This window comes from Anabas testudineus, chromosome 15 (genome assembly GCF_900324465.2).
Source record: "Anabas testudineus chromosome 15, fAnaTes1.2, whole genome shotgun sequence".
Lineage (NCBI taxonomy): Eukaryota > Metazoa > Chordata > Actinopteri > Anabantiformes > Anabantidae > Anabas > Anabas testudineus.
The window spans coordinates 14294171-14316602 of record NC_046624.1 but is presented as its reverse complement, the minus strand read 5'-3'; the positions used below and the strand labels follow the sequence as shown (position 1 = coordinate 14316602).

The 22432-nt window shown below is 38.8% G+C and overlaps 2 protein-coding genes across 3 annotated transcripts in view; both read left to right on the top strand.

Moving 5' to 3' along the window:
• Window positions 1-954, top strand: part of ryr2b (ryanodine receptor 2b (cardiac)) — a 56196-nt gene extending 55242 nt beyond the window's left edge. The window contains 1 exon segment of the mRNA XM_026355468.1: window positions 125-954. Coding sequence (XP_026211253.1) covers window positions 125-220 — 96 coding nt within the window. The 3' untranslated portion in view covers window positions 221-954.
• A 20460-nt stretch (window positions 955-21414) lies between these two features.
• chrm3a (cholinergic receptor, muscarinic 3a) overlaps window positions 21415-22432 on the top strand; it is a 68342-nt gene continuing 67324 nt past the window's right edge. For both annotated transcript variants that reach the window (XM_026353792.1, XM_026353790.1), the window contains exon 1: window positions 21415-21580. The gene's annotated coding sequence lies outside the window, so the exon portion shown is untranslated. The remainder of the gene's footprint in view (window positions 21581-22432) is intronic.

Genomic DNA, 22432 nt, shown 5'->3' with positions numbered 1-22432 from the left:
TGCACAGTGTTTAAATTGCCATCTCTCTGATCCACTTAGCTCATGGTCAAAAAATTGATACGTTTTCACTGTTAATGACTTAAAGATATTTAAAAATGTATTGTTACTCCATTGACATTTCCAGGAATCGTATGTGTGGAAAATGTACCAGGAGCGTTGCTGGGAATTCTTTCCTGTGGGAGACTGTTTCCGTAAGCAATATGAGGATCAACTGGGATGAAGGGAAATCTGAGCGATCTAAAACCTCCCTAGATAATGTAATCACACAGAAGCCTTCTTGCTGGATACTTTTGGACTCACTAAATTGCTGGAATTTTGTGTATGTGTGTCCTAAATTGAATTTGGATTCTATATTCCTACAGTACTTATTTTATACATGCTTTATACTTATGCACAAGTATTTTTAAATTATATTTATGACATTATTATTAATAAAGAATGCACACCACAAAATGAAAGCAGTGTTTGTGCTGGGTGGGAAGTTACCTTTTTTATTTCCTTTCTCAGTCTACAACCAGGTATTCAGAGTAATGTGACACTGATTTAAACATTATTTTGAACAGTCAAAGCTGGCAATAGGAAATCACTTCCATAAAAATCTGCTGGCTGGGTGTGTCTCTGTAATACTCATGTTTTGTGAATGAAGTGATTTGTCTTTCTAATCATACTCTCACATCCATTTACCCTGTGCAAAATCCAGATAAACAGTTCCCTCTGGCATTTTCTCTTCTTACCCTCCTGTTTTTTATGGCTCTCTCTCTTTGTCTGTTTTGCTCATCTCTCCAGGATCCTTCTCCTCCCTCTGTCCTTGTTTCTTATTCACATTTCTTCTCCTCTACCCTCATCTTTCCTCTCATCTTTATTTCTTATCCCTCCTCATTTTCAGCTGCTACTATATGCAGCATGCCAGCAGGTCTCCCAGTGCTGGAATCCCTGGGTCTAAGTCACTGACTAAAGGAGCGTGGCCCTTTTTTTTTTTTTTTTTAGTATGACGCCTTCATTGACTACGCATGTATGCACAGGCTTAACAGCAGGATGACAGGTGTGGGAGGGCAACCTTCAGATATTGTCCTTATTATGCAAAGGTCGAACACTGAGCTTACACTAGTTTGCTACTTATAAGCATTCATGTTGCTTTTAAGGCTTTAAGGCAAATGATGATCCTTTTTAGGTAAATGAAGAAAAGTTTTGGTTTATGTTATGTGCTTAAATAAAAATCTTTATAAGCAATTTTGCTAAGTGGCTAATACTGTAATTAAACTCGGGCTTAATAGAATATTAAATTGCTTCTGAAAAAAATCGGGGCACTCAGTTCACTCAGTGTGGATTGTGCCCATTTAAAGATGTACAGTATGACGATGTGTATTTTCACCATTAAAACAGCACAAAACTTAAATTGCAAATCTCCCATGTGTTACAAATATTGATGTAAGAGATAATGCTAAAGACCTATTTTCTCAATTAGTTTCTTATTATGGTTGAGGGAATCTTATATGAACTAATTTTGGAAATGTATAAACAGTTTTTATTATTTCAAGGTTAGAAATGTATTTGTTTTTGTTTTTCAGGGTAGGACTAAGTTGAAAGAAGCTAAGTTGAATGGCTGTTTATGCATTTTAGGGGCCAATAATATTGTTGACTGTTACCTACATTAAACTAAAATGTAATGTAGAATATTTTAATCTTAAAGCCAACTGCTGTGGTAATGATGCAACATACCAAATGATTGTGATGAAGTCTATAGCCACTGTATTTTGGCATTACAGTACATCCATTACTTCACGGCTGGAACTATTAAGGTTTAAATATGAGTTCACTATGAGTTTATAATTTTTGGGCATGGCCATTTGGCCATGTAATTTCACTTGAGTATTGTGTGAGGGCAAGTGTGAATTGATGGTAATAAAATCACAATTACAAAAATGGTCTTCTTTCATATATAAAGATAGGTTGTGTACTTCATCAAAAGCATTTTCTCAATGCACACAATTTGATACTAATACCTAAATCTTATCTATAAATAGAAACCTCCTCAAGAGCATATCTCTTGAAGATTCATAAGGATCATAGCTGCTAGCGCCTAAGCTGCCAGAGAATGAAAACATAGCTGATTTGCTGCCATATCAGCCTTAGTCCAGAGGTTGAGGAACTGGAAGAAACCCCTCTCATCAAAAGCCCATTTCATTTGGAAATTAATCCCTTTTCTGATGTGTATGAAATCAATCATACCATCATAAGATCCAACCCACAGACATCCAATCCCTCTTTGCAGTTCACAAAGAGGCAGGAGACGCAACATGGAATATCAGGACTAGCCCTCCACTAGGTGATTTACTAAAACACCGTGTATTCAAAACAGGCCACTGAACTCCCCCAAATAAACCCAAATTAAATATACTGACTGTTCAGTGGATAACTGCCACATCCGCTAGATCAAAAGATATTATACATAAGATGGATGTCCGTTTCTAGCTGCCAAGCTTCCCCTTGTAGTCTTCATGGTCTTTCCATCCTGTGGTTTAGTAAAGACAAGGCCAGAAGGTCTGGATGTAGTTTAGGCTAAGGAGCATAACTCAAGGGTGGAATTTACACCGTCTGCCCCAAGAATGGAATCAGTACAGTAGCACTACGTGACACAGATCAGGTCTGTGCTGTCTGAGAAGGAGAAATGCGCATTAACCTTGTTTCCTCTGTAAAACAAGGGATCAAACTTGCTTTGAACTTTTTTTTTTGCACCTGATCTATGTCTCTGTCTCAGTCTTGATTATCAACTTCCGCGGTGTCTGATGACGTGAGCAAGACAATGGAAGTACCTCATCAGTGTAGTTATTCATTAACTTAATTGCCGCTTCAATCAGTCATAACCTTCAGTCACACTTGGTTGCACATGCTTTTCTAAGGCTTATTTCACATGCACAACTGAAATTTCCCTTCTACAATCATAGATGCTGACTTGAAAGTGCAAATCTAGAAGGAAAAAAAAGACAGACGCAGCAGTAAGCGAGACACTGTGAAGGAGTTTAATTTTTATTCAAGTTTCAGGTTTGATATTGTAACAGCAGCATGTGAGAACTGTTGTGTAGTAGAGGAGATACAGTATGTGCTGTTTTTGGCAGATTCAATACTTTAACCTCTGCTTGACAGACATGAATATCTTTACATACACAGATGAAACACAGAAAGAATAGACTTTTTTTGGAGAAGCAGATGCAAAATGGCTTCATCCTTAGTTCCTCAAGAGCAAGTTGATGTGATTGTATCTTGCTGAAGTTTACTGATGTCACACAGCCCACCAGTCGGCCTGTCAGTGACACAGACATTATAAACTGATCTGTTCTTGTGACGTAGGCATAATGCAAGCAATGACTAATAGATCCAGCCATGTTTCTTATAGTCTTCAATGGGAGATCAGTGAAAAGTGGATATATTATTGATGGCCTTCATAGCCTTCAGGTTTGCATTATTCAGAGACAGTCTGGCGATCCGTTGTGTGTCCCAACAATAAGACATCTAGGAATTATGCATGGGCAGATGGCTTTAGGTTGGCACACAACAACTAGCTATGCATAAAGGGTTTTAAATCAATAAAAAATGACGAGGATAGAAAGTGGGAGAGAGAGTGCAGTGGTGAATTTACTCATACCTGAGGCCAAGTGTACTGAATTAAATATGAGCACTGCACTTTTTTTTTTGTTACTGCCTGTGATTTCAGTGTGGGAGCTCTTGTATGCTGCAAATTGGAATACATGTTAAATTTCTGTAATTGTCAGTGGGATTTTTAATGGTTTTGTTTTAATACTTGGCAGAGTTGGGTAGTTCTTTTTCTTGCTTACTTTGTTTAGTGTTTTTGTGTCATTTTGTACCCTACCCAGGCAATCTTTCTAAAGCCATTTTGTTGGTTCAGTCTTTTTCTTTCTCAGTTTCACTGGCCTGTCAGGAAATCACTTGAAGCCTGCTGTCTGCGGCTGTGTAGCATATCTGGGCTTCTTAGGGAGAGACACAGGTTGAGTTTTGGTCATGAATTGACAATAAGGCAAGTTCTAGAGCCAGAGAAGTCGGAAAGATGTTTTAGCAAAAGTGAAATAATAAAATGCAAAGAAAGTCTAGCTTTCTTTTGTTGCTTACTTTTACATATTTTAAATATACCCAGTGTTGTTTGAGAAAATGTTTTTTTTTTAGCTTTAAGGTATTTATAATGCTGCTGATGATTCTGTTTGTGGTTGGTTGTGGTTGAACTAATGCAACAGAAGTATTTTTCATTAGCAAATATACAATCCTCAACTCTCCACTGACTGGATAGTTATGTACACTGGATTATAACAGGGGATTGCCAGTTTCTGCAACCATTGTGAGCATCTTAAAAAAAAAAAAAAACAATTCACTCCCAGTTGTGGCAGCATTGACATTATTGTTGCATGTAATTGAATGCACTCTTATTAAACCTTTAAGCTTGTGGCCACAACATCCTGCTTGTGAAAGTACCAGTAACGACCTCTATATGCGATTTATTTATTTTTTTAATCCTTCTTTGCTCATTTTCAAGCTTTAGAGTATTGTCAGTGACTGTCAGTTACAGAATTAACCAACTCAGTGCCCCTTTTGTGCATCTTTTCATGCATGCTTTGCATGATATATACTGTAATGATATCAAAAAGTAAAGATTAAATTGTGTGAACTATTTCTTGCAACTTGCAAGCTTAGAAAAGAAGAAATAATAAAGCAGAGGAAGTGACAAATGTTATTTTTCCAGATGCCCATAATTTTGACTTCAATATCAAAATGACAGATGAGGTTAAAACCTGCTGTATTTTCTTACCAGTAAGTATAGGAGTGAGTTATGTACTAATACTGTCATGTCAGCATTCAAACTACATACTGCAAGGTCAATGTTTTTCAGCATTTTCTGAAAAATTGTCTTGCTCTTGCAGTTTGTTCACCCTCATTTCCCTTGCAACACATTTGATTTATTCTCTTTCTTTACTCCATTAGTTCTATTTAAGTTTAACATGGACTGGGTCTTATCCCAGCTTCTATTTGGCGGAAGGCAAGGAAGCACCTCAGACAGGTCACATCCATCAGGGCTAATACACAGACAATGAAAATTTATACCTATGAGTCTTTGGAGAGACTCTACTACACCTGCCTTGCATGAGTCTAATGGGATGAAACACAAGGACCAGGGGGAATGCGGGTAAACAAGTAGAGGTCATACACACAGTGACCATATTTGATATTAAAAGCAAAAATGTTATAAAGGAAATATATTCAATCAAAAAAATATATATATATAAGTAAAAAAAGAGAAAAAAAAGATTCATTGTTTATTGTGCTTTAGATCAGATTCTCAGTTTTGCTTTCCAATAAACAGGAATTACCACCAGTGATGAGAGGAGGATCCAAATTACCATTTAGATTGGACAACCCCATTCAAGAGAAAGTTACTCCTCAATGGGGGTTGAGTAAGGAAAGGGACAGAGGAAGCCTGGAGAGGGAGCGGAGATCACAGCAGATGTGTGTTTTCAACACTCCTCTTTGAATCCATCGATGTATCAAACCAAAATCTTATGTCCTTTTACTTTAAAATCTGCAGACAGCAGCTCTGTTCATACAGTGATCTGCACCTCTAAATTTTGAAAGAAGACAGGTGCTGCCTTTTAATAATTGAAACTGGCAAATTGGCCCGCTTAAAGGTAAGCTTGAGCAGTTGGGGGAAATGACCCATTTTCCAGCCAAGTGGAATTATGTGCATTTCAGAAACTCTAGTTTAAGAAGCACTTGTTAATTGGCAGGAATTATTACGGATTTATATCAGTGTGGTTTCTATCATTGCACACAACTAGGGAGACTAACCTGAAGCCAAGTGATGAATATCAATATTATTCAAAATCATCTTCATCTTATTCAATTTAAAAATCTCAAGCCTGGCTGCATTCAAAAGAGTCATCAAAACTGTTTTTGTATCCACAGCTGTCTGGACATCTGCCTGCTCAGCTGTTGTACTTCACTTGTGTACGCGTGTGTGTATTTAACTGTTTTACTCATGCTGTGGATACTTGACTTGCTTTTGGGGGCAAAAGCAAAGTCCCCATAATGAAAATAAATACATGTACGTGTTAGAGATTGGGTGAGACTGTGTGTGTAATGGGAATTTAATAGATAAATACTGTATAAAATGTATTTTTTTTAAGTTAATTAAGAGGATGAGGGTAAGGAAACATGGATATTGTAGCTATGTGGATGGATATTGCATGTTTTAAATGCAAGACATGGATGCAGAAGTCATCCTGTTCATTATGTCCTAAGAAACAGTTTTTGCATAGAAATGTGACAAATGCAGATCACATTCCCTGTACCGCTCCTTCACAATCCATGATCCTATTTGCAAGACTGTCACTGTAAATAGTAGAAATAGACTAGTTATATTTGACGCGTTGCACACAAAGGTTGCGAAAATGGAAATTTTAAAACAGAGGTACCCTCATGGTCTGGGAATAAATGATAAGCCTGCAGCAATTCAGCCCTACCTGCGCATAACACGGTGCAGGGCGGCAGATGGCTGTAGTTGGCAACGTGAGTTGCTGAATTAGGGCAAATGTAGTGTGTGAATGGCCTGACTGCTGGCAAATGAGCTTGTTTCTTGTCTCCTAAAATGACCCAGAAATTGCCAAAGGGAACCTACATGTGCACGCAGTCATAATTAACTTTGCGGTACAATTAACTACATACACTCACGCACTTGTCTTTCTTTTTCTCTTTAGTGGACCAATTAAACACTGTCAAACATGACTACACCACCGGAAACGTGATTTATGCTACGTTTATGTCATCAAAGGGGGGTCTAGTGCCTGTTTGCATTAAATATAGCTGAGGCAATGACAAACTTAAACATAGTGTAATTACTATTAAATGCATCTATAGCAGCAGGTGTTGTATTATATAAGATAGCGTAGGTTCTCAGTTGGAGTATCTTTTATTGTTTAGCTATTGGCTCTGAATACCTCTCACACTTGATTGCAGAGAATCAGAAAGGCAACAATCTTGCAGGCTCTTGCACTCAGTCACCGAAAGGAGTAGAGGAATAAAATATGGAGAGACCCTCAGCATGCCAATAAAAATGCCTGAGTGGAGGCCATAATGGAGATATTCTCATACAAACTTTGCTCAGTTATTGACACTAATCTTTAATGATTTTTTTTCAGAGGTCAGAATTCAGGCTGGTTGCCTTGAGATGTTGAAGTCTGTTTGATTATTAGATGCCTTTTTAAAGCATCTAGTCTGGCATTCATAGTTGATGTGATTCTTGTTTTCTTGTGGTTGTCTAATGCTTCCTTATTACCTGCATAATCAATATGTTGTGAAATAGGTGACTAATTACATTAATGTTTGCCTCTATCTGTGTTGTTTTTCACAGTGTTACTACAGGCAGGATAACTGGAAGGTGTCAGATTGACCTCGAAACGAAAGACTGATGCTTCATCAGTCGTTTGAAACATTTGTGTAACAGCAGAAAAATGTCTCATCACATCAATTCAACACACTGAGCACAAGTTGTTGTGACATTTGATCTCGACTCTGCACATCTGTGCAGAAGTTTCTCTTTCAGTAGCCTGCAATCAAACCTGCCTCTTGATTACACAATCTCTCTCTCTCTCTCTATGTCTGTGTCTGGCCTGCAGAGATTTCTGAACATAAAGACGAGCTTATTGTTCTACCTTGTGATTTGAATGGATGACTGCTGCTGTCTGTCCCTGTTGCTTATCACTGTCATTATATTCAGATCATTAAGCTACCTTCCTCTTAGACTGTGCCAAATTGATTATCAGTTGTCATGGACAGCTTTGTCGTAGGTGCTTTGATCAGGTGGCAGTACTCTGCATTTTTATGTAAATTCAGCTCCTCTGGTTTAGTTAAATTTCTCTGTCAGTGAATAATTCTTGTGTGTTGTGAATGTTTGATCTGACAATTGCAATAACTCCACATTTGCTATATACGTATGTTATATATTTGTGATAATAGAAAGGTAATTGTACTGCGTGTCAGAGTTTAGTATGCTATCAGAGGCAACCTTAACATTTTACTCTCTCAGACATTCAGATAGGCTGTTAGAGGAAGAAATGATGATGAAAATACAAAGTCCCTGGATGGCAATTTGCTCCTTAGTGACGTCAACAAACAAATTACCATTGCCAGACATAGAAAAGGTTGATTGAAATAAAGAAATAATCCATTTGAAATCAAACTGCAGTTCTTGTGCACACTGCCACTACTCGTGAACATAATAATATGATAAATTAGTGACTGACGTGTTTTTTGTTTTGTTAGTCAACTATTGTGGCATGCAGCACACACTGTTTTTATATGTTGAGTGCCATGAAGGTGTACATTGGTATCTCCTAATCTGAACCATCCCTTGAAAAGGTTCAGCAATACAGTTTTAGTAGGTAGAAGGTCCAGCTTAAATTCAGGTTTGCTGAGTGCACTGCCTCCACTCTGTCCTCTGTTAGTTTGAGTTAATAGTGAGGGTGCTAATTTATTACTCCTGCACACTGTCCTATTTAAGAATATGTTATAATTTGTATGTGAAATAATTTGGTGCAGCTCTTTTGACACGTTGAAATCTCCACGGAACAGAAAATTAAAATCTCTCTCTTCCTCATCACAACCCTTCATTACCATACTATACATCTGCATATCAGCACCTGGTTTCAAGGCAAGTAATTTTCCATCCAAAACTGACCTTTGCAGATTGCTTCAACCTTAATAGTTCCAGCAAAACGAGCCATCAACCATGCTTAGAGCTCCTGTTTTTTACACTATTCTCCCTTAAATGCATATAGATTAAGAACTGTGCACTTTAACGATTGCACGCAAACTACACCTCAAAGACTGCAATCAGTTTCCAAGCAGCTGGCCATTTGATGAGTAGCTAACATATGTCTAAGCACAGATTGGATCTGACATATGATGGAAAAGGCTTCGGAAATGCATTTAAATAAATGAAACAGATCATAAATCTTCAAAGCTGCAGATAATCTGAGATCCTGATAACCTTGTTTAGCCTTGTTCTATAAAATGAACTGCCATGAGGTATGTGACAAGCTGTATTTTGCACTTCCACCTAGCAACCGCTCATGCAGTGTTTAACAGCCCAAAGCGGCTTCTTTTCCATATTTAAGATAAGAAGTCTCTGTAACTCTACAATACTATTACGATTTGGAAAAAGGCACAAAAAATGTCTCTCTCTTCTGCCCATGGGTAATTTTCAGGGATGCTATGTAATGTACAACCCCAAGAACATTGTGTCGCTATGATAAGAATGTGTTGTCATCATTGGACTCAGTGTTCCCAGACAACTGTAGCTGCTAGCTCTGTCTGTCTGTCAGTCAGTCAGTAGGTGTGTCCGTCTTCATCCATTCACCCTGACAGATGAGGAATGAGGCTTTGCCTACAGATGCTGGGGAGGGGAGGGGATGCATGTGTCAAAGTGTAGAAGCTAGTGAATATGTCAGGTTAAAATGCTGGGACATTGCTACCCTGTAATCCCTTTGGCTCCATAGATTAGGAGAGACATGGTGTAGTGCCAACTGCCAAATTTGTATTCTGGTCATCTCCCTTTCTTTCTGCAAGAGGTGGCTTTTGGCCATATTTAGTCCAGTGAAAAATGCTAATTTCCCCCTTTGGTTTCAGAGGAAAATGAAGCCAAAAGAGAACTTTGTATTATGAACAGGTTGTGTCTAGTGTTACAGCACTGTTTACTTTTGACCTCTGGAAATACAGCAGCAGGCAGAGATGTACAGTATTCATATTTTCCTGCTGGTTTTCTTTACAAACATCCAATATGGCTCAACTACTTTAATTAACAAAGTCAAATTAAAAAATAGAACAGTTGTGACTTGTGAGAAAAGTAAGTCTCAAAGGCACCAGGTTTTAGAAGGTGATGCTGATTAGAAGATTTAAGATACCTAAACCCACTTTGTGTAGAATTTGTACAGGACTAAATGACAACACACACAGGCCAACAATGAAGAGCATTAACACGACATTTGATTTCTGAATTGAAGCATTTCAGACACTTCAGCTTCACTACTTCACTTCTGTTTGTGATCATGGCTCTCTTCTGTGGGGCTGTAACAATTACAGGCGCAATGGATAAAAAGAAACTTAATGTTAAAATGTAAAAATTGCAGAAATCATTATGGCGTATAAAGATAATATTAAAAACACATTTCTGTTCCTCAGGGTGTAAACATTTCCAACCAGCCAAACTTTCTAATGTTTTCTGATTACACTGGGCTTTTTTGTCACTAGTGAGACTCGTCATGATTTAATTTATTATGCGTAACAGCTATGCACCAGAAATCAGTTACTTTTAGTTTACTTTTGGTTTTAAAACCAAGTTGTCAACTTGGCAAATGAGACTAACTGTGTTTCATATGTCAAATTGGCATTGACAGTTTAATGATGTGATAACTTTCAAAGTGGGTGCAGCATGCAGGCAGTAATACCCATAGTGAAAGCAGAGGTGGCTCGTGTGTAATGATACACAACACAGCTTTGAGCTAATAGTCACTTTAAATGACTAAAATCTGTGACATAATGTTTACAATGGTGACACCATTGTCACAATCATAATTTAATGTTTTAGCATGCTAATAGCTACCCATTTGCACTAAATTTAACATGACTCCATAATCGCTTACATTTACACGTGGTCCAAGTTTGTCCCTGACTGAAGCAATAAAGCTGAATCAGGGAGACTTTGAAACCATGAGAAGGAACATTTCATATTTTTGAGGTACAAGTGTCAGGAACTTGTGGAAGACTTCTATCTTCAGCTGTTTTTTAAATGCTATCAGTCTGCTGGGTGTGCAGAAGTAGGTAGTTAATTCCACCATTGTGGGACCACTAAGCTGAAGCGCTTAGCTTAGGATCTTTTACTGTGGGTTTAGGGGCCACCAGATGCTGTTAGCATCATGCAGTATCTGGCAGAGTGCCGTGGGTGAGAGGGACCGTAGACCTGGATAATTGTGCTCAGGTATGAAGATGCTGCTGAGTCAGAGCTTTGAACCTGATGCGGTCACTAACCAGAAGCCGGTGCAGAGATATGAACAGTGATGTGTGCTTTCTGGCTGATCAAAACTGAAATGTGCCGCTGTGTTCTGGATCATCTAGAGAGGTTTGATTGCGCGTACTGGAAATGCTGTTAGAGCTTTGCAAGATCTGAAGAGTTGTAAAGCATATTCAGAAAGGTAGGATCTGAGCTTTCTGATGTTGTAGAGGGCGAATCTGCATGCCCGGGGGTGGTGGAGATATGGTCGGTAAAGCCTAATTGGTTATCAGTGGTGACCCCCAGACTGGGGGCAGACTTTGTGGGCACAATCACTGAGGATTCAGAGTTGATGATGTGCTGTATAGAAGGTCTGTCTTTGTAAAAAACTGTACAAACTTTAATTGCAATCACATTTCAGTCTGGACCAAAGTGGTTTATTGACCGACCAAAAGGGTGATATTGCCATTCACAAAGCCATGCCACTAGAAATACTTAAAGAAATACACAATTAATTAGAAATACAGTTTTCTCACGCAGAGCAATTGTCTTTGAACAATGAAGAAGTAGCTGAAGAGTGTTCGTCACTTGGTCTGGTTAGCTGTCGTGTCCTTTCAGATAATGATGCTTTATCTAACTGTGGATTTTCCACACCAGCATTTAGACTTATCACCTGCTCTTATTATCTGTCCTGAACACTTGCCTTTCATTGTCAGCTTCCCATTCTAATAGGATTTGTCCCCTTCCTGCCTTTATCACTCCCACATAAACACACAAACACGCACACATGCACTCTCCATGTCTCTTATCTACTATAGATCCATTGTGTGGCGTAAATAAGCTTCAGACACACAGTTACTTTGCTATTGGAATTGTTCAGTTACCTTGACCCGTGACCGCTCATTTTCAATGCAGCCATTCTGGATCCAATTGTGATTCCCTCAACTGTGTCTCACTCTTTTTGCTCCTCTCCGTGTAAGTGGATAGTGCATATCACAAAGTGTGGCTGGGGTAAAGGTTTATTCATTTGATTCCTCTTCTCACAAAAGAAGTGGGAAAAATATATATGCATATCATCACAGAAGCCCCGGGGATGGAAAAGAGGAGCCCAAATCTAGTTTCTGCTTTTAGTTACTTTAATTGTCTCTGTAAATTGGGCTTAATTTGTCTGCTGAAATTGCATTATGATGATTGGCACAGGAGGGGATGAGAATTTTAACAGTTGTGTTCAGCACTAATTGGTTCCTCGCCCGGCCCAATTTAGAGTGAGCAGCCAGCACGTCACGAACCCTTCGTCTTTCTAATAAGCAACACAAACATTGCACCGTGTCTGTTTATGGCATTTTGTTTATTTAAGGTATACACACACACACACACACACACACAGCCGTCACGCTGCTATTGTAGAGTTCTTCAATTCAGCAGCTTTAGTTGATGTTTTTAAAACTTTACTCAGTACTTTTTACATATATTTATATTATTTAATATATATACGTGGTGTTTTGTTGAACAGAGACTGTGGATTGCAGAGTATAACATTAAAAACATGTTAGAATTTGTGAAATGAGCATCAGCTAAATTACAAAGTTCATACAGCAGTCGTTCAAATACATTTCTAAACTAGGAAGGCACGATGATAGACACCTTGACAATGTACAGTGATCAAGGACAATAGCTCATCAACACTTATTTTGAAACCATAATGCAGTGCTGTTTTATTGAATCACATTGTACTTTAAGGTGAATGTGTAATTTTGTACTACTCAGCCCATAATTGTCTCAAGCTGTGGGAGAATAAAATGTTATCCTTAAGAGAGACCTTGTTCTGCAAGCTCAAGAGGATAAAAGACTGGAGGAGCAATTAAATTTTTTTGCGTGGCATAAGGCTGCATTAACAAAGTTGAGCTCTTATTATACTAAAGTGGACATTTTGGTTTTGTTTATTGTTCACTGCTGTCTTGCTTCCCCTAGCATTGTCTCATTATTCTACATCACTATACAAAAGCATGTAAATTGATTTTTAGGTTACAGTGCGTCAGAAAGATAAGATTATTGTGCATAAAAATGTGCATGTGTGAGTCTATTTCTGTCTTTCCTTCTGTCTCTCCTTTTTGTTTCTGCCTCCCTTTGTGGGCGCCCTCACTCCCAGATATTATTTGCACCTGCACAACATGCTATGTCAGTCGTCCCAGTGGTGGCAGTATCTTGGCAGTCCTTGACACAGAACCAATAACACAGAGGTGTGGTCATAAGCACAGGATCCTGGCAAAGTGCTGCTAATGTACAAACACACATACACATAAAGTATCTTTTACGCTTCTTATCATTAATGCTCTTTTATTTTTACAGCCACAGTTTTTAATGAAACCTGTGTCACTGTGAGTTACCAGAAGGATGTTCAAACTTTCAGCTCTCTGCTTAAACACTTAAATATTGTGAATTAAAACATTATTAGTATTAGTATATAACCCATATCTGTTTATACTAGTCCAGATGGTGTAGATTTTAATATTGTTTACATACTGTTCTTCCCTATTTCCTTAATTCTACTGTAACAAGAAGAACAAGGAAGTGGTTTGTAGACATAGCAAACTTCCTTGTTCTTTTTTGTTTGCTTGATTAATATTTCTTCTTTTATGTTGTTTGTTGCATAACCATAAACCATAAGTGTTTAATTTACTGTGTGTGCAATACCAGGTTAAAGGTAAGTGGCAATAGATAATTAAAAATACAGAATGGTCTGTTATGCGCTGTTATGGTCTGTCCTCTGTTTCTTGCCTGATGTCTCCCTCTTAATACAATCGTTTTAATTAAAGCTCTCTATCAAAAGAATAAATGTTGTTGGATGTTGGGGGGGAAATTATTTGAGGAAGAATGAACCATTCAGATTTTGCTCTGTAGCACTAAACTCATTTTGAGATATATACACTTCGTAACCTTTCCAGCTTTCTAAAGTGTAAACACTAAGCTCCTTGGTGTCTCCACATTGGTGGGAAATAAAGTGAAAGTATCACTTGTGTCATGTCATCTGTACTGTTTCCATCTAATCTCTGTCGTAAAAGTGAAAGAAAGAGGCTGAATCCCTTGTAGAGAGAGAGAATGGCTTACATTCGTTATTATTCCATCTTTTCTTATCTCCATTCTCTCTGTTCATCATCCAGAAGTATATTATAAACACTTCCCGTCCATTTTAATAACCTGAAATCATGTGTATGTTTATTGTGTTATGTTGACTGTCTTCCTCAGCTGGAATAGAGCGCTCTGCTCAGCTATGAGCTATGTTTCTGAGTCCTTTTTTGCAGTGATATGGTACATAGATGATACATAGTGGACATTTTTCATGCTGAAAACACGAAAGTGCAGCGCTGAATAATTTATTAATGAAAACTGAGACACCGTTAGGGTTCATTAGGTTTATTTTATGAAACAGGAATATTGCTGAATTACAAAAAATATTTTCCGCAGGCTGTAAAGTATCGGCTTCACCCCTGTGCAGTGTATTTCACAGGGGCTTTGAGTATATTAGATAAAATAGATATAATTAGATGGATAATAATTGTCCAGTGACTTTGCCGATTCCCAAATCCTCCAGACAGCTAGTTTAACTCCACCAGCAGGTCAAACATTCACATATAGAATCAAATCATTGTCTCCTCTGCAATGTATTTTTCATTTTAATCCATTTTTCTGTATGAACTGAAGCAACTTTGATCCTCTATCAGCATTATAAGCTAAAAATGGTTTGTTGCTCACATGTTTGAGAGAACTTATTGTCATTCTCATTCAGCTCAACTGCTCTTTACAACTTGTATTAATTGGTAGCAAGCAAAACACACATGGTTAATATTAAACTGCTGTGTCAACTGTATGTACAGCGTGACAGAGCTGCTAATTAGCTTGTGTGTGCATGAAGTAGAATAAAGCTCCCATATTGTTGCTGCACTATTCTGAAGTAGCACACTACTGTGTTTGTGTCACATCTAACATATTATAGAATGTAATTTACATTAGCAAAGTACAGATATCACACTGTCTGCAGAGGCTCATGAGGTAACGAGATGTGATGAACTGTTAGCAGGGCTCTGTCTCACAGTCCATCAAAACAGTGTGAGCCTGCATTATCCCCTAAGCCCAGCTGGGGTGGCTCTGATTAGTCCTGCATGAAGAGCTAATATGAGTCTAACAACCAGGACCAGATGTGGTCTTTCTTCGGAGGGCTGAGGAGGATATTTATCAGCACTTAACCTGATTATAGAAGTGCAAAGAGATGAACAGAGTAAATTTGGGCCCTTCGAGGTAGACATGCAGACTGACTTGTGCTGTCCCACACGCACACCCACTAATTTGTTATTGCATTGCATCCCTCTATTTGCCTTTACTTATCTTATTTCTCACATCCCTTAGATCTCTTTGAGATTTTTAACATCTGGATGTCAGGATGTCCAACACAAAATAAGTAACCAAGCCAAGAATCTGCTCAGGAGACAAAAAGGATGAGCGCCTTCAGGTTTTGCTATTATCCAGTACATATAAGGTTCCAAAACTCAAATTTTGCTCTGCTACTATCCATCCTTCCACCTCTTGTTTTTCTTTTGCTTGTTTTCTCACTGTCACACTCTCATTCCTTATCACATGCACACACACATGCCCCATGAGTGCTTTTGTTTTGAACTATACTCAGTAAAGCCCCTGATGAGTTTCCTTCTTTTATGAATATTGGAAGATCAGTATTTGACTAACCAGGTGCGCAGTTGGTAAATCATTAGAAAATAAGTGGAATGGGACCCAAGCAGGAGAGATAAAGCAGCATATGGTGAGCAAAATGCTTGGTTCATTGCATAGTTATACAAATAAGTGATTCATGCACTTTGGCATTGTGTTGTTGGATGTGGGGAAAGCCCTGTTTTTGTGGCTCGAGGAGGAATTAGTCCAACTGGGTCTGTCAAAGCTCTGAGCCATGCTGGTAAGTTATCTCAAGCATGGAAAAGCTTCAGTCTATCCCCTGTGTGTTTGCGAGACAATGAATGCCAGCAAACACGATTTGTTGCAGAATTCTGCAGTGAAATTCTGCATAACATTAATGTTATGACTTTCAAGTTCATGCATGTCGTGTGTTGACTGTGCACTTGCTGAGGAGCATACTGAGGGGAGAGGAAGAGGTCAAAAGATAATTAGATTCCTGTTCTTTATCTAAAGGGATGTTTCGTACCAATGATAGTGATAATTAATTAGCTTATGCCTTGAGCGTAATTAAAACCCTCGATAATCTGACTTTTGTTCTGACTGAATAGATGCTGACTAGTGACAGATGGGGCATGGAGGAACAGGGTGAAACAGGAAAGTCTGGGGTGACTGATTGTGCTTGTCAACTTGCAGTTTTGTTTGTGCATGCTGCTTCTCATTGCTTTTGACAGCGCAGTTGCTCCTCGGTTTGCTTAAGCAGTAGTTCTTTTTGCATTCAGTCAATTTATCTGATTGCACTGAAAGGAATATGAGATTTTTTTTTGAAGGACATTGTGTAATATGCAACACAATAAAATATTGGTGGAGTTCTTCACTTTGAACCTAACAATAACAGCATGTGGTTGCAAAGAAGACTTGACATTATCTGGTGGCGGTGTCCGGAAGTGGAACAAACAACTAATAAATAAGCCCTTAAAGGGCCAGTCCACTAGTTTTACAAATGAAGATCTGTTTATGTGTCACAGGCAGTAGAAAACATCACACCACCCAATACGTCGATGTGATTCAAATGTGGTCAGACCAAAACAAAGAGACGGTGAATGCAGTAGTTGGGTGATCTCTTAATTAAATAAATCAAGAACCAAGCAGCTGCAGTGGAAAAGCAGTGCTATAAACCAAAAGATTTCATGTGTGAGCAAATTTGAGCATTTGTCTGGCAGGGAGCACCTATTGAAAGACTATATCATGTTGCATTGTGGGAAGTGAAGGATTTTTGCAGTGCAAAGTCAGGATATGTCACCCTCCTGCTGCGAATTTGATCAATTTTTGAAAATCTGTTGCTACGTGCAGTACGAAATAGCTGGAGAACACCTTCAAGACAAGGAGATGTGTTTACTGGTGAATGGTATGAAGAGTGCAAAGTACAGTAAACAAAAAGGAAACACTGAACATTTAATGTTTAAAAATGGATTTATGAGACTGTATATTTAAATATTTTTTATACTTACTTGGTAATTGGCTTATACTTGCTGTACTTACTATGCTGATACTCCACAGTGCAAGAATAATTCAAGTATAAATAGGGAAATGATTGATGTTTATTTCCACGGCTGAGGCTTGTCACAGCTTCATATGAAGACTTATTAGACGAGTATGATATCGCTTCAGCTGCTTCAGTGTGAAATCAGGGACCCGTTATTTCAGAAATTAAGAATCTTAATTGGTAAATCTGCGTCTGTCTCACTACTCTCGTAACTGGGGTCATTCTTAGTTTTGTTTGTTTGTTTTTCAACTTACAGCCCAGTAAAAATAAACATGGAGGACAGTAGATACAGCAATAAGGGTTGATGGTGAGATGAGAGGGTCTCAAGTTTGTTGGACATTCATTAATAATCTTTAATTAAAGTCAAAGTGGAAGAAACTAATTGTAACAGAGCATTTAGAGGAAATGATGTAGGTGATTGTCATGTCATCCCTGTTTATGCTTTGACTGTGATTCTGTACAAACGCTGTTATTGTTGTTAAACATGAACGCGTGTGGCTCGGTTTTCAGTGATATCTGCGTGCATGGACACTTGGCATTTGTCACATCAGCGTCTGAACACTTAATGACAAATGTGAACCAATAAGACAAAAAGATCAGATCTGACTAAGAATCTGAATTGAGCATTAGGGCCTGTAGGTGAACATAGCCTTAGAACCAAAACGAATCCATTATTGAGTCGGAGCTAAGTGGAAAGTTGATTAACCTCAGCCATTAGTCAGTGTGCGTCACCTCTCTAGTCTGAAAGAACCACTTTGTCCACACTGACCTCTATTTGATTGTGATTACTCTTTGTCACAATAACCACTCACTGTTGACCTCAGAGCGATTGCCCTCCTTATGGGTTTCCTATAAATGATTCATGTAAAACACTGACATTTCAATCTTGATTTGGAACATATTGGGAAGCTGCAGTCGCTGGATGTGTTTCCAGTGATTTCTGCTTGTCTGAGTTTGTATAAGTATGCATGGAGTGGTAATGTGGAATAAGCAGCCAGATATTTTATGTACCAGTCTTCACTATGAAGGGCTTTCATGGTGATGGACTCAGAATCCAGCTGACAGGTCGTATGGCAAATAAGTTCTGCAGGGAGACAGTGAAAGACTGGGCCTACTTGTATATTCTACTAACAACTTAGTAATAGACAGGGTTGACACTGAAGATGACACATCAGGCTATGATCAAGGTCAGTGCTAAAATGTCTGCGAAAATGCAGAATTCTTTGGACGTAGCGAAAGGATTAGGTATTTTATTCATGTGAAGAGAGGAACGAAGAGACGCATTTAGAGGGGGGAAATACTTGAGGCCAGAAAAAATGGAGTAGAAGTTGGAGGAAAGAGAAAAGAGGAGAAAGCCATGTAGAGCTGGGATCACTTGATAAGATTCAAGACTTCATTGGTATTCACATGCTAATATCTCTTTGCACGCGTCGCAGACGGACGCAGATTCATTCACATACACACAGAAACCACACACAGAGAAAGCACCCTGAAGGTGTTAGCTTCTAATTATTTTGGGGGGAAAAAACACATGCATTTTAAATGGAAAAGCCCTGAAGAAACCACTCACTGGTAGTATTCAACATGTCATCAGTAAAAACACCGTCCAACCACTGTCCAAATGTGAGCCGACACAGTTTTTATTTTTGTGTGTTAAAGGTGCTCATGTGAATATTTAACAAAAGGTTTTAATAAAAACATAACAGTTAGTTCTTAGTGGTAGGTATTTTTTAATCAACACTGAGTTTTTCCAGGAATATTTGGCAACATGAGCTTTTAAAGTATGTCTGGACTGTCATCAGAGGTGGAAATTACTCTAATTGCTCTGAAATAAGAATATTAACTATGGTTCCTGTTAAACATCTTTTGATTTGTAGCAGTGATGCTGGATGTTTTCATGCTGTGACTTTCTTTTTTCTCTGTAACAAACAAATCAAAGAAAAATGATTAAAATAACATATTTGTCTTCCCAAATTATTAGTTTTTGTTCATTCCCCATCAAAGGTCATTTGTGTGCAAAGAAGAAGTTAAGATGCAAATTTGACATGGATTCATTTTGTATTCTAATTAAAAAGCTGTTGTTAGCTGTTATTATTCTGTTGATTTTTGATCATGGTCATTTCACAATCAACTTGAGTGCAGCTTTTATGTGCAAAAAGCTGTGAGCATGCTCAGATGAAGTCGTTTTTGTTGGAATCAAACTCTTCTGATTTCTGATCATTCATAGAACTTTATTTATTTATTTATTTTTAGCTGGAAAAAAAAGTTTGCAGCTAAATTAGTTTCCGTGTTTCCACTTTATTTCCACGTAGTCTGGTATTTTGTTGACACTCCTGAGATGGTGAGGTGGATGGTAAAGGCCATTATGAAGTGAAAACTGTCTCTGTAGACCAGTGGGCTACAGTGGCTCGGTTATCAGTGTGTTCATGCAGTTCTTGAGGAATCAGACAGTGTGAAATTGCAGGAAGGTGAATGTTGAAGCTCAGCTTAGAGTGTGTGTTTATCAAGGCCCACATAGCAGGTGTGCTGGACTAGAACCACAGACTGGTTTTTCTTTACCATTTTATTATTTATGATTTAAAAAAATAAATCCTGACACCAGACTGCTGAATTGATCTTACTAGGAGATGCCTCCCACTTTATATTTTATTACATATTTTTTTATTAGCATAGTTTTTACACTTCAGGTATGAAATACAGTACATAACCCAGTGATCACTGTGCTCTACATTATTCTGAGCGTCCCATGTGGCATTTGCAGCCTTCATTTGCAAATTTTGCTCTATCAGCGTGAGAGCATGAATGGAATAAAATTTATTGGTTTTATATGTCAATATTTGCCTTCATCGTCCGTTGATGTACTTGTCTCCTGCTTCCCAACTTTACATCCAATAAGATTCTTTTAATACCTGCAGATTAGTAAATATCCGTGAGGCTACAGGGAAGTACACACCCAACATGAACTCCAGGACATTAACTGACCTGGAGTCATCCTTCTCATCTACTGACACACACACACACACACACACTGTGCACCAGCATCCAGATAGAAAGAACGTGTTTCCCACTCACAGGACGCAAACAAGTTTGTGAAGGCAAAGTATAAATGGACGCAGTAAATCATCAGGAGCATGGAAATGCTGCCAATGTTTGAGAAAGTGGGCACAATATTCAAATTCTATTCATGTCTCTAAACATCCTATATTTTCATAGAAATATTGCCCCTGCACTGGGAACAGGAAATGTGGTCTGAGGGTGTGCAGTGAGTCTGAGCAGGAAGCTCTGAGGCTCCATTCCACAAGTCCCTGCAGCCAGCTGTAATTGGCTTACACATTCCTCCAAGGATTACCACTCACTCCTTATTTGTATTTATAAAAAAAAATTAAAACATTTGGTTTGGCTCCCTGAATTACCCACAGTCAAGTGTCAAAACACACTCCCTGTTTATTTGAAGAAATTATTTTTCAGTTCTGATAAAACACCTTTGTGTGTTTTCTCTATTTGTCTCTTCAGTAGCCTCCAGACTCTGTACAGGCTACTGTACATCTGTTTATCTGTTTTGTTTCCTCTCATCCTGCTTCTGTATTTACATTTATGTACAACTCTCAGTCACATTACCAGGTACAAAAGGTCATTTGGAGTCATTCTGGCTGCCGTATTGTGCATGAAACGTGTTATTAGTTTGAAGAAAAGCAGAGGTTGTACTTTTTGTTTTTTGCTAAAAGCAGCAGAGTCATTTCTGGAAATGTTCTGCACTTAGAAAACAAGGCAGGATGTTTCGTGGGCCAAATGAAATGGCTCAGTATTTTGTGCCAGATAAAACAGCTTGAAGCTTTGGTTGATGAGATTGTCCCGTAATTAAAACAGGAAAAAAAAAAGACCCTGATAAGTGTGGAGCTTGTGTGACTTCTGCAGCCTGTTTGTCGGTTATATCTTCCACTGTATGTGTTGAGCTCCTATAGTTTCTCAGAGCTATGATCTATGAATGAATGTGGACTTTCTTTATTCGCCGGGTGTGCCACCTGCCGGCGCGTCACGGCTGCTCTGGCCAATCCTGACGCAGTGACTCTCCGTGCGCCCTTGGAGAGTCCCGCGGGGCTCTCCACATCGTCGTCCAATGTGCGGCTTGGTGACGGTGGAAGGTGTCGAGCCTCTTTAGCCGCGTATCGTTAGCTCTTCAGATGTGACTACATTGGACTGCCGTACTGCTGCGGTGCCAAACATGGATCCGTGACAAGTTTGGCTGGATTGCCATTTTTCCATCTACTTGTTCTGCTTTTGATTCTGTCATCAGTGGATGTGATAAGGTGAGTGGAAAAAAGCAGAAAACTTAAAGTTTGGGAGATATTTGGTCTCCCGAGCCGTTTATTGAGCCACATTTTTAACCGCACGACGCGGCACTTTGGAGTTGCATACAAAGCAAAACATGGGTGACTTACGCATGTGTCCAAAGTACATGCACTGTATTAACACGTATTCACGGTTGTAGGCGACTGCATGCTCGCATTGGATCTGCTTTTGTTTCAATGCAAGTTGGGCAAAGAGGGGCTGCTGCTGTTCCTCCGCTGCCCGGCTCAGCATCCCTGCCCAGCCCTCTGCGCTCTGCACTCTTAGGATGCCTCTCCTCCACAGCGACTCTGTGGCTTGTTACGCAAATGTGTTTACGGTGTTAAGTCAAATACGGATAATACTGGTCTTATTTTGAATTACCCGGTGTGTAAGGTGAGACAGAAAACTGTTGTCACCGAAAGGTGCAGTTTTGAGTGTGCATTCTCCTTCTTGTGGCACAGTTATTATCTTGGTGACCTGATATAAAGTCATTTGGCACCGACAGAGGAGAATATTAATTCTGTCCATACATGGCATGTGGAAGGCTTTCATGAATTGGGGTAACTGTTTATTTATGATGCCCATAGATGGCAATGTGAAGGAATGTTCCCTCTCAGTGACCTGGGGGTACTTTGACACTGTGCTGGATAATGAGTAAAGGCAGAGAGAATGGCATCTGTGCCATGGTGCAAATATTTTCCTTTTCATTCCAGGCCGCAGTTATTCATCACAGGAACTAGAGTGTGAGTTTGACAATGCAGTGGCTGCATATGAATTTCAAACTATTCCACCATGGCTGCGAACTTTACCAGCTGAACATTTTAATAAGT